At 45.3% G+C, this 13,040-nt stretch overlaps 1 protein-coding gene across 5 annotated transcripts in view; it reads left to right on the top strand.

Annotated features, from left to right (window-relative positions):
• The first annotated feature begins 918 nt into the window (after nt 1-918).
• Nucleotides 919-13,040, top strand: part of ATE1 (arginyltransferase 1) — a 55,458-nt gene continuing 43,336 nt past the window's right edge. For 2 of the 5 annotated variants that reach the window (XM_069863765.1, XM_069863764.1), the window contains exons 1-7: nt 1,428-1,573; nt 3,200-3,263; nt 3,614-3,676; nt 4,716-4,819; nt 6,097-6,369; nt 9,100-9,332; nt 12,126-12,254. In XM_069863765.1, the coding sequence (XP_069719866.1) occupies nt 1,471-1,573; nt 3,200-3,263; nt 3,614-3,676; nt 4,716-4,819; nt 6,097-6,369; nt 9,100-9,332; nt 12,126-12,254 (969 nt within the window). In that variant the 5' untranslated portion in view covers nt 1,428-1,470. Of the gene's footprint in view, nt 995-1,427; nt 1,574-3,199; nt 3,264-3,613; nt 3,677-4,715; nt 4,820-6,096; nt 6,370-9,099; nt 9,333-11,001; nt 11,131-12,125; nt 12,255-13,040 lie in introns of those variants that run through there. The other 3 variants (XM_069863766.1, XM_069863763.1, XM_069863767.1) reach the window with 3 other exon arrangements.

Here is a 13,040-nt window from a genome sequence, read left to right as displayed (position 1 = left end):
AGAGGAGCCCCTCTAGACAGCCTAAACACCACGTTTGACTTCTCTTTCAGACTGTAACTGCTTACTGTGCACTATAAAAGGGAGCATTGCTTTCTACAGTTCTGTCTGCAACTTTTACCCCCAGTGCTTTATGAGGTCTGTCAGCCCCTTGGGATGGATGAATGGCTTCACTGCCTGTTGCAGGAGGTGGGAACTGGATGATCTTTCTTGGGCTTACAAGAAAGCTGGGGAGGGACTGTTTATAGAGGCTCGTGCTGATGAGGGGCAGATTTAGACTAGACCTAAGGAGGAAATTCTTCACAATGAGAGCAGGGAGGCTCTGGCCCAGGTTGCCCAGAGCAGTGGTGGCTGCCCCATCCCTGGAGGTATTCAAGGCCAGGTTGGATGGGGCTTGGAGCCCCTGATCCAGTGGGAGGTGGCCCTGCCCATGGCAGGGGGTGGAACTGGATGGGCTTTGGGATGTCTTCTGACCCAAACCATTCCGTGATCACAGGCCAAGGAGATGATGTGACCGCTGCAGCCCCTCTGCTTATGAGGCCAGGCCGAGAGAGTTGGGCTTGTTCAGCTGGGGAAGTCTCTGGGGAGACCTCAGAGCAACTTCCAGTGCTGAAAGGGGCTCCAGGAGAGCTGGGGTGGAGCTCTGGATGAGACAGTGCAGGGACGGGACGAGGGGGACGGTTTTCAGCTGAAAGAGGGGAGATTGAGATGAGACTTTAGGAAGGAACGTTTCGCCGTGCGGCTGGGAGGCGGGGCCGAGGGGGCAGCGGTGCCCCGGCCCCGCAGGTGCTCCAGCCCAGCCTGGGTGGGGCTGCGGCCGCGTCCCCGGGGCGGAGGGCGGGCCTGGACGGCTCCGAGGCGCCGCAGGGGCCGACGGAGAGCCGGGGTGGAATGATGGAGGGGGCCGCCGCGCTGCCGGGGGCGCTGCGGTTCCGGGGCTGCGGCCGCGGCTCCCCCTGCGGCTACTGCGGCGCGCGGCAAGGCAAGGCCAACGCCGGTAAGCGGGCAGCGGGCTCCACCGGGCGGAGCGGAGCCGCCTGAGAGGGTATTGCCCGCACTAAAGATGGCGGACCGTGCCCTCATTAAACATGGCAGCAAAGAGCGCGTTAAAGGTGGGGGGGACGCCGCTTCCGGTGGGCGTTGCCTGCAGTGAAGATGGCGGGCCCCGGAGCGGCTGCTTCCTGTAGGCGCTGCCCTCATTGAACATGGCGAAACAGAGACCGTGTTAGAGCTGGGGAGGACGCCGCTTCCGGTGGGCGCCGCCCTCACTAAACAAGGCTGGGCTCTATGTATATTAAAGCTAACGATGGGGCTGCTTCTCGCGTTCGCTGCCCGCACTCAAGAGGAAAGGGACCCGCCTGCCGCGGGCGCTGCCCTCACCGAACATGGCGGTGCCGCCGCTTCCCGTGTGCGCTGCCCGCAGACAAGATGGCGGCGGCCGGCGCTTCCGGCGGGGCGGGGTCGCGGGTGGCGATGGCGGCGGGCGGCGCCTCGCCCAGCGTCGTGGAGTTCTTCGGCGGGGAGGACGGCTACCGCTGCGGCTACTGCAGGAGCGACACGGGCAACGTGTCCCACGGTGCGGGGCGGAGGGCGGGGCGGGAGCCGCTCCTTCCCCAGAGCTCGCTTAACGCTGCGAGGGGCTGACCGGGCGTGACAGCGGGTCAGAGAGCGGTTTGGGTCGGAGGGAACCCCACAGCCTATCCCGTCCCATCCCCTGTGGGCAGGGACACCTCCCGCTGTGTCAGGGGCTCCAGCCCCATCCAACCTGGCCTTGAGTGCCTCCGGGCACGGGGCAATCACCGCTGCTCTGGGAACCCGGCCCAGGGCCTCCCCGCCCTCAGCAGGCAGAAATTCCTCCTTATATCTAGTGTAAATCTGCCCCTCTCCAGTCTATACCCGTTGGCCCCAGTCCTGTCACTCCAGGCCTTCGTAAAAAATCCCTCCCCAGCTTTCCCACAGACCCTTTAACCTTCGGAAGCTGCTCTAATGTCTCCTCGCAGCCTTCTCTTCTCCAGGCTGAACAACCCCAACTCCCTCAGCCTGGCCTCACAGCAGAGATGCTCCAGTCCTCAGATCATCCTTGTAGTCTCCTCAGGACCCACTCCAATGCTTCCATCTCCTTCTTACGCTGAAGATTCCAGAACTGGACACGGTATTCCAGATGAGGTCTCACAAGAGAGGAATAGAGGGGCAGAATCATTTGAGATGGGGAAGGCTGCAGGTGGAGGTGGTTCCAGAACAGTCCCCTCTGCTCAGCACATATCTCACGGACTCGGGTGCTGTTGTCTCCATGGAACGGACAGGGTCTGGAAAACACTGCTTGAAAGAACATGCGATAAAAACCTATGCAGTCTTAAGGACATTCTGTTTACCTTTCAAAAGGAACAGTTACTTGGATGAAAGTAATTCTTAACTCTACTTTAGTTTAAATCAAAATATTCCACTTTTTTAACTGTAGCTGTGTCTCATATCACTGGCCCAGGCTTCTGGCTGTTTAACAAAATTAAGGAGCCTTTTTATATCATTTTGTTGTATTTTTGGGAAAGAGAGCAGTGGAGAGGTCAACTTTTTCACTTAGAATCACAGAATGGTTTACGTCAGAAGGGACCTCAAAGCCCATCCAGTTCCACCCCTGGCCATGGACAGGGACACCTCCCACTGGATCAGGGGCTCCAAGCCCCATCCAACCTGGCCTTGAACACTTCCAGGGATGGGGCAGCCACCACTGCTCTGGGCCAGAGCCTCCCACCCTCACAGGAAAACGTTTCTTCCTAAGATCTCATCTCAATCTCCCCTCTTTCAGCTGAAAACCATTCCCCTCATACTATCCCTGCACTCCTTGATCAAGAGCCCCTCCCCAGCTCTCCTGGAGTCCCTTTTGTACCAGAAGCTGCTCTAAGGTTTCCCCAGAGCCTTCTCTTCTCTAGGCTGGACAAGCCTAGAGAAGCCAACTTGTATAGTCAGAGCACTAGAGTTGATTGCTTGTCAAGGTTGATGTTGGTTTTGGTCTTTTTTCACTGTTAACATGGGTGTTGAAATCACTAATCTATGAGATTTATGAATATGCTAAATACTCGAGAAACATTCACTCGGTTGTCACCAGTCAGATTTGCAGTGCTGTTTCTGTTGAACGTGCTCGTATTTTCATGTTTTAAAGCATAACTGTGGTCAGTCAAGTGTATTCCTGTATTGTGTGTTTCAGGTATGTGGGCACATTCGATGACAGTTCAAGATTACCAGGATCTCATAGACAGAGGATGGCGAAGGTAAATGAAAAATGAAAATACAAAGTCATGCTATTAGCTTATTTTCAACATAGAATCCAAATTTAAAGTTTAGATATGTGAAAACAGTTAACAAGGTTTCCTGAGTTATTGAAATAGAAGTGTTTTCCCAGTGCTCTGCAGCTTTTTGTAATGTCAAACTGTTGAACATAATTGGTTATTTTAGAAGGGTAATATTTTAGTATAGCAGCAAAAACCTGAAGAACTTTTTTCTCTACTTTTGTTACTCTTTGTGTAAGAGTTTGATATTATTTTAGCAGAAAAGGTTGATCTATCGTTTATTTTGGGGTATGAGAGACAAAAAATCAATATATGTTCATTGTTATTTTTAGAAGTGGAAAATATGTCTACAAACCCATCATGAATCAAACGTGTTGTCCTCAATACACAATAAGGTAAGACGCTCAAAATATACCACTGTCAGTGATTTGACTGCTTTTGGGTGTGTTCAACCATTTGTTTTTACTGCTTTAAATACAGAATGCTTGAAAAGTTTGTCAGTATTTTATGATGCTTTGAATACCATACGTGTCGCTAGGTTTATGTGCAGGCATATCAGCAGGTGGGTGATGTTGTCCTGTGAGCGGCTGGCAAAGTGTGTGCCCTCACCTTTTTGCTTCTGGGTTGTGATCTGAAGCGAGAGTCATAGAATCATGGAATAGTTTGGTGCATAAGGGACCTCAAAGCCCATCCAATCCCAACCCCTGCCATGGTCAGGGACACCTCCCATGGATCAGTTTGCTCCAAACCCCATCCAACCTGGCCTTGAACACCTCCAGGGATGGGGCAACCACGACTGCTCTGGGCAACCTGGGCCAAGGCCTCCCCGCCCTCACAGGAAAACATTTCTTCCTAAGATCTCATCTCAATCTTCCTTCTTCCAGCTGAAAACCATTCCCCTCGTGCTATTCCTTCCCTCCCTCATCAAGAGTCCCTCTCCAGCTTTCCTGCAGGCTCCCTTCTGTGGTTGCTCTCAGGCTCAGTGATTGCAGGAGCCAGTGTGTCCATGTCCCACAAACGGCTTTAGTTGCCCGGATAAGAGAGACTGTTGGTTAAATAGGTAGGAATAATTGTAGATACGCTTTCCTGCTCTTAGCATCAATGCTGTATCTATGAGATGGATAAGTGAAAAAATTCAGTATATTCATCTCCTAGGAAAGCTTTTTTATGCAGTGCTTGAGACATCTTGTTATATTTTAGTAATCATAGTGATATACACACAAAACACAACATAAAGAATGATATTGTGCAGTACAAGGCAATAACATTTTATTAACTTGAAAGCGTTGGTAAAATATTTCATCATTTAACATAGGGAAATTTAAGAAGTCATTAAAAACACGTACGCATATAACTTTTTAAAGTGATTCCTCTAACATTTTTTTCTGAAATAATCTTTTAGAAAATAAATTATCGTATTTTTATCTTTTTAAGGTGCCAAGCTTTGCAATTCCAGGCCTCCAAATCTCACAAGAAAGTTCTGAAGAAAATGTTGAAATTCATTTCCAAAGGAGATGTTTCAAAAGGAGCAAATGAAGGTAAGGAGTTCTTGGCATTTGAAAGCTGATGCTGATGTTTAAGAGGGGGATCAAATACCTGCTTGAGCGATCGAGTGCCTAATATGCTTTGTTTTTATAACAGTCTGGCCAGGCTGTGTCTTTGCAGTTGGTATTGAATCAAGAGCTTGGAGATCAAACTCTGTGGCTGACTTGCTCTGCTGAAGAATATTTTGCCTTACTTTTTGCATAGACCGGCTTATTTCCTTTTTAATCTCTGGGCATGTGCTTACTTTCTGGCTGGCTGCTGTAGAGGATTAGACCCCATTTTTGCCTCTATCGTAAAAGTGATGATCTGGAGAGGACAAAGTAGGATGGCGTCTGGCAGAGAAAAGGAGGAACAGTCAGGGAAAGGAGGGCTCTTCTTCCAGGTGATTGAACAATCACAGAATCCCTACATGGAGGTCTTTAGAGGGGCCCTCTGGAGCTCATCCAGTCCAGCCCCCTACTGGACCAGGGTCACCCCCAGCAGGGCACATTGGAGCGTTTCCAGGTGGGGTTGGATCTCTCTGGAGAAGGAGACTTCTCATGTCCCTGGGCAGCTGGTTCCAGTGCTCCACCACCCTTGTGAGAAAGAAGATTTTTACCATGTTCAGCTGGAGCTTCCTGTGCTCCAGTTTGTGCCCAGAGCCCCTTGTCCTGTTGCTGAACACCACTGAACAGAGTCTGCTCGCCTCCTCCTGACCTCTGCCTGTCAGATATTGATCAGCATCGATGGAATCCCCTCTCAGTCTGCTCTTCTCCGGGCTGACCAGACCCGGGTCTCTCAGCCTCTCCTCTTCAGAGAGATGCTTCAATTCTCTCCGCTGGACTCCAGTCATTCCTCATCTTCCCTGAACTGGGGAGCCCACAACTGAACACAGGACTCCAGATGGAGCAGAGCAGTCACACTCTATTTATCCAACAGCAAAACCAGCCCTGTTTGGTTGGGGTGAAACTCTCTTGTGTTGGTTCGGTATCTGTGTGATTTCCCTTTTTTTGTGTGTGTGTTGCTATTTTTGTGTCTTTATTTGGAGTTAGGGCATGAGGTGAGTTGGCTGACCTGTTTTAGTGCAGAAAATAAAAGGTGAATGAGTTGGTGCTGGTAATTCAGGGTCGCACAGGAAGCTTTCTGTTCTCAGACTATTGCAAACAGTCAGTTTATCTGTGGAAAAACAGTTGTACAATTGGAAAGAAATTAATTTAATGTTAATTATGCAAGGTGTGAGCTGCAGTTATATAGAGAGAAATTAACTTGTGCGGTTTTTAATTGTTCCTAGAAGAGCCTATGGAATCCCACGTAGAAGGTGCCGTCGCATGTGATTTTGCATACAGAAGTGAATTTCATGTCTCTCAGTCCGAAGTGACTCCCTTGAGCGCTGATCACATAGAGAGGGTGGAAAATGAAGATAAGGACACAGGAGAAACAAAAGAAGAGGTGAATGAGCAGAAGGAGGAATCAAGGTCTCTTCAGATAAGCGCAGATAAAGACACGCCAGTCCCTGGGGGACCATCACGTTCAGCTACAATCGTTCACGCACCACCTAAGCCAGGTAGTCAAGTTTTTGTCAGTAATTGGAATTATTATTGGAATTCTGTTGTTAATTGGAATATACTGTCACGATTTCACAACTTGTTGAAAACTAACTTCTTGTCTTGCCTAGTGATTCAATAATCATTTCTCCTTGTTCCCTGTACTCTTGCTGATTTGTGGAATTATAGTGGATAAATTGAGAGGTGCTGTGGGTTACTTGGTTTCTTAGTTTTTCAGGGAAATTGTGTTGATTTTGGTTATATTCATTTTTTTGTTTAGTTATTGATAAGACATATCTACAGCACAGAGTTTTCTGTAAGCTCTTTGGATGGCAGTCAGATAGGTCAGGGTGGTCAAATCTCATCAGGCATCGGGACCAGTTTCCAGCTAGGGCTACTTTTGTGTGTGGAATGAGCTGTACATCAAGTTTCCCTTTCTCCAGTAAGATGCAGTGACTCTGGCTTTGCATACCTGAGGTGTGGTTGTTTCAGACAAAGCTGGACAGAGCTTCGGCTGATGCTGCAGGAGTGCAAGTTAATGAGCAAGGTTAAGGCGTGGCCATTAGTGTTTGTAAAAATCCAGACAAAGGCTGGATTCTTCACAGATATTCTGCACATGTTGGGATGTCACAGTGATTCCCAACTGCCCTCACGTGCTACACGTTGTGCCACTATGAGGACTTCAAAGTACTTTTTCCTTCACAAAGATTTCTTTAGCTTGGCTAATTTCAAGTGAAATGATGTTATTTTGTCTGTAATGAACATTCTTTCCAATAGGTTCAGGTTCCCACCAGCTTAACAAGGAATTTTGCATCTAAACAAAAGGAAAGTTCAGACTGGGAAGGACAGAATCAGAGCTGTTAATGCATTCCTGGAAAACGCGTCCAGGATGTTTAGTAGTGTATTTTATAAAATGCAGTCAAAACTCTTACAGCTCTCAGGTAGTTTATATATAGTCTCTATAACTTTTATTTCTTGTGTAGTTTTTCAAAACCGCTTTGTTTTTTAAATAACTGGTGAAAAACTTCATTTTGGGAGCAAATGGAGAGGGCATTGACAGCAGGTGGCAGGCTTGGGTAATGAGTGTGAGTGTAAATCTGCTGCTGGTCTGGAAAGGTGAGGGTGGGTCCTCAGTTGTGTGAGGAACAATATGGGGTAAAGTTGTAAACATGGAAATGCACATAAAGAAAGCTTGAAATATTGTGCTCTGTTTCAGGAAAAGAGGGTTTACTTTAGAGGAAACACTCATTAGTGCTTTCTTTCTGGAGGATTTACATGAAATTTAAAAGAAGAATAAATATATCAAAGCTGATTTAATTAATCTTTAATTTTTTTTTTTTTAGGGTAGATGGTGTCACAGGTCAAATTTAGTTTAAAACTTTCCAGATAGGAAGATGTTTAGTTTTCATTTTGGAAAATGTAGGCTTACTCTGTAATACAATTGCTTAATTGCATGTTTATTCCTTTGTAAACAAAGCAGGACATTGTCCTGTAGGAATAATGGGCTGTTTCTGCACAGTTTCAATAGAAAAGAAGGGTTGTTTATGTCTGTGTGCACATTCATTGTTCTAAGACGTTTTTCTTGCTAACTTACAACTTGTAGAAGCTATAAGACATGAAACAGATCCTGATACAGATGAAGTACTCATTCTTCAAATGTGTTGGAAAGGGGAAGATTTAGATTAGACATTAAGAAGAAATTCTTCATGCTGAGGGTGGGGAGGCCCTGGCCCAGGTTGCCCAGAGCAGCGTTGGTTGCTGCATCCCTGGAGGTGTTCAAGGCCAGGTTGGATGGGGCTTGGAGCCCCTGATCCAGTGGGAGGTGTCCCTGCCCCAGGCAGGGGTTGGAACTGGATGGGCTTTGAGGTCCCTTCCAGTCCAAACCATGATTTTCATAAAAGCACAAGAATAAGTGGTATAATTTGTTAAGTTGCAAGCCAGTTCTGCACTGTATTGTATGAATACAAGTATTTTAAATAAACCCTGCCTCTGGCTGTTTTGCCCATGGAACAGTCACACAGGATTTGTCCTTTCCTGGTCAATCGTTTTAGCTGTGTGGATGAAACGAATACTGAAAAACTTTAGTGGAGAGGTAAGAATGCTCGATCATGAAGTCTGCTGGTGCAGTTGTAGGATGTTGGAAGGGTGCCTCCCCACCCTCACAGGAAAGCATTTCTTTCCAAGATCTCGTCTCAATCTCTTCTCTTTCAGCTTAAAACCATTCCCTTCATCCTGTCGCTGCACTCTCTGATAGTTTGGTGTGCAGCCACCTGGGTTTCTACGGCAGTCAAACAATTGTCTATGAATTCAGTTTTGCGGTTTTGATGGTTCATCCCTCTCAATATTTCAAGCCAATCTCGTAGCTGTCTGGATATGATACATCATCAAACCATATATTAAACGACCTTTCCTTGGTTTCTGAGAGAGGATGTGGTGCAAGGATTCATGGACTGATTTTTCAGTCTTTTTACAGACAGGAAATCTTTTCACTGTAAGTTTTAAACAGAACCTTGGCTCTGGGATGGAGTAGTGGCCAAGGTGTTTCTGTATTAAAGTGCTGCAGAGGAACAATCACTGCAGTTTGGCTTGGCATCACGTGTTGTTGCTAGCTGTAAATGTGAAAGATCATGGTATGTTCAGAGCACAGCTTGCAGTTAAGAGTGATTTTAACCATTTATTTTCAGTGATTATGCGACAACCACTTGTTTGTTGCAAAATGTGATGTGAAATGTTTTCCCGTGCCTGTCTAGGGAAAGGGGCTGATCTGAGCAAGCCCCCGTGTCGCAAAGCAAAGGACATCCGGAAGGAAAGGAAGCTGCAGAAACTCCTTCAGAACCAGGCACACACATTGGAAGGCTCTCAGCATCAAGCAGGAGATCAGAAAGTCCTCTCACAGAACTCCAAACCTAAATCAAACCAACCTAAAGCCCTTGAAGACTTTGTTTTTGCCTCTTTACCTGATGATGCCCCACACAAATTAGAGGTAATGTCTCATTCACTTGCGTTGAAGGTCAGTGAAGGAAAATTCTATGGAAAAGGTGTTTGATAAAAGCTTGGGTGTTTAGTGTCTGTGGCTTTATGGAATGGTTATTGTTTAAATCTTGGAATAGATACGTTACTGCTTGTAAGGTAGGTATGGTGGAGCTGAGCTCTGTGTAACCACAAGAGGGTACTCGAGCATTTGCAGTCAGAGATGGCAGGACCAGAAACCAAAACAACTGGTAAATTGATTTCATGCAGCATGACCTGGAAATGAGAGATGCTGAATGAGAGAAAGGCAATAGTTAGTTCTGCTGTATAGAAATACTTAAACTGTCTGTGCTAATGAATCTTGGTAAGAAAGCAGTAACTGTTCATAAAATCAAACAGGTAAGAAGATAGCTGCTCTTTATCAATGTCATTGATCTGTGTTGATGTCTCTGGGAGCCCTAAAAGTAATGGTAGAAAATTTTGCTTAGTGTACCAGTTGTCATTAAGTCTATCAGTAATGCGGAAACACTCATCTGGAAGGAAGGCTTTTGGACTTTGTAACCCATAAACCCATTTTTTTTTCCTGGTAGCTGGAAAACCACCTGTATATCAGAGTTTTCCTGGAGTTACTGGTATCAACGATGGTTTTGGGAGTTAAATTTTTAATATTCTTTTGTTAATTACTGAAAGAGGTAGCGATGATGACTTGACAAATTTGCCCTGAATAACTGCCAAGAAGCCATGAAATTGCTTTGTTTCACTGGCTCCTCCAGGTTTTCAGCCGAGTTTTGTGACAAGCACGATGGCTTTGTCTGGTCATTTTCATTTAGGAGAGGAAGAGAAGGAGTATGGTCCAGCAGCGTTTTCCCAGATGGGCTTTGCTGCTTACTGTGGTGCCAAGTGGCATGCTTTGTTTTGGGTTTTTTGTTTTTGTAGGTCTGAACTGATGTTATTTGTGAAAACAGAACCATACTGAAAATTAAGTGATTTGGGAAATGAAAGTGTTTGTAAAGAAAAGAAGTGCAGTGTTGCTTCTGTGAGAGCGTTGGGGAGCAATCATTTTTACTAAGAAAATTCTTAATTTATAGATTTTTTACAAATAATGTATTTGTGTGTGTGTAAGGGCAATGGTGGGAGAGATGGATAACTTCCTATTGCAATTAACTCCTTATTGAATGTGGAAATTGTGTTTCTCCTTCCTCTTTACGTTTGAAAATTATAATGAAATTCCCTTGGGATTATTGCAAAAAACACCACAGTCTTTATTTAAAGAGCGTAGCTGTGAGTCTTCCAAATGCATGGGTCCCTCAAGTATTTTTCAGTATAGCATGAAACTACAAAAAGAGGTTTTTAGAAGTACAGAAAACCTCTTTATGATGTCGATCTGCACACCATTTTTTGGGGTCATTTCCTGAAAACTGTTTGTGTAGTTCTTCTGTGGGCACTTTAGTCCATCTTCATTTGCAGTTTGAAAACCTTGTATGTTATTCAGTGTAAACATAGAAGCCTTCAATGCCTAAATTGAGCTGAAGAATTTGAAGGCTACTGTCTGATATGTATTAAATTGTTTGGGCCTTGGTGCAGAAATTCCAACTTTCTCTCTGTTGTGATGTTTGTACGTGCATGAATATGTAGTTATTTCATGGTATTGTAATAATAAATATGCTTGACTTCTTCTGAAGGTGAGGGTGGTGAGATCATCTCCACCGAGTTCCCAGTTCAAAGCCACGTTTCAGGAGTCGTACCAGGTCTATAAGCGTTACCAGATGGTTATTCACAAGGACCCGCCTGATAAACCAACTATACATCAGGTCAGAAGGGTTTTATGCAGAGCACAGCTTCCCCTCCACTTCATGTGTCTTGCTTCTAGGAGAATGGATTTTATATCCATTGTGTACTCAGGAGCATGTAAAGTATTGTGGCAAATAAAATCAACGTCCTGAAAGTGCAAGCTCTTTTCACAGCTCTTTGCGAGCACCACTAATATTTGGTCTTAATTGCAGAGAGAAAAGTTTAAGCAAGTTACATGGGGATGCTCTTGGGTGAGAGGTGGAGGATGAGACTTTTAGAGCTTGATACTGTGGGCCTTACAAATGCAAATCTCATCAGAACTAAAACCAGCTGGACACTCACCCACTCTCATTGGCTTTGGTTTGAATGCTTCCCTAAGGAGGAGCAAGCATGGTCAGGGCTAACGTGTGAGTGAAGAGTTTATCACACACATGGATTGTTGATGTAAGGTTCACAGAAGTTGTACAAATCTCTTTGTTTTCAACTGGAGCCCTTCAAGAAGCAATCAGTGCAGTCCATCTAAATTACACGTTGCTGTTGCTTCTCTTAATGGTGTGTAATAGTTCGCTGTCAGACCTATTACTGCTCAAATACTGTCAAGAAAACAATTCTGGACTCTGGAGAAACAGTACATGTAGCAGAATGTGGAATGGCTAAGCTGTGTTAGAGGGTGAGTGCCATTAAAAATAATGCATTTTAAAAGTCCTTGAGACCGTGCAATGAAAATAACATTTGGTCTTAAGAATAGGTCAAATAAACTGACTCTTTGAAGTGTTCCAGTGCTATACATTTTTTATTCTTTACTGACATTATCAACTGTCAGTTTAAGCTTAGCACTAGTTGTCAGCATTTCCCTGTAGGAGGCTTTCCTTGTTACTGTGTTTAACGCAGAGAACTGACTTCTGAGGCTTTGAAGTGGATAGGAGGAGATCTTCTACTAGCCTTGCCTTCAGAAGCTCGTTATCTGGTTATGTGCAGTTCGAATAGTTACGCCTGTGTTTCCCTTGCTCTGAAGGTGAGGTTAGTCCCAGTCTCCTTTGAGGAGCCCCAGTTCAAATCATCCTTCAAGCAGTCAGCCACTCTATTTGCCAGGTATCAGATGGCTGTACACAAGGATGCTCCTTCTGACTGTGGCGAAACGGAGGTATGGTTCACTGCATGCGGCTTCATGGAAACATTTACAGTGAAATGATGGGGAACGGTGTCTCTTAAAGTGATTCGAAGGATTAAAATATTGGAGTTTACATTCGGGAGGGAAAGCATTGTGGTTTTTAGCAAGCTTCAGCCTAGGGGAAGCTGAGCTGGAGAGACAGGGATTCTGCATCATCATAACTGAAAAATGCATGTTAGTTATGAGTTAAGTAGTGCTGCTGTTTGTACGTGGTTGGTGAAAAGGTTGGGACTGAGGTTTACACTGGAAATGGGAAGATGGCATGCAAGTGCTTTTTTTCATGACGAGAGCATCTGCTTTAAAGCTCTTTGGAATCTTTCCCACATTTCTCTGCAGTTTTTTCTTGTCTTGGTTAATTTAACAGGTGACGGCTTGAAAAAGCTCAGGTTTATTCACATTTGATTGCTAAGTGTCCCTTTCAACAGGAGCTCACCTTTACAGCAGAAACTGTGCAAAAATCGTAGAATCACCAGGTTGGAAAAGATCTCTTGGACCGCTGAGTCCAACCATTCCTATTTGCCACTAAACCATGTCCCTACCAGCTGGTGGACTGAGATCCAATGACAGTATATTGTGTGTGAATGCAGCCTGCTACAGAACAGCGCTTGAAGCGCTGTGAATCCTGAATCAGTGAATCCTGATCTAATCAGTAAAAACAAAAGCTCCTGTAGGATTCTAACCAAGCAGCAATTCTCCATCTCTGTGGAGGCAACACGACCTTCTCATTAGCAGAATTAATAAAGCTGCTACGTCAGGTCT

The sequence above is a fragment of the Phaenicophaeus curvirostris genome, chromosome 9, assembly GCF_032191515.1.
Source record: "Phaenicophaeus curvirostris isolate KB17595 chromosome 9, BPBGC_Pcur_1.0, whole genome shotgun sequence".
Classification (NCBI taxonomy): Eukaryota; Metazoa; Chordata; class Aves; order Cuculiformes; family Cuculidae; genus Phaenicophaeus; species Phaenicophaeus curvirostris.
The sequence above is the reverse complement of the archived record's forward strand: the minus strand, read 5'-3'. Positions and strand labels throughout refer to the sequence as shown.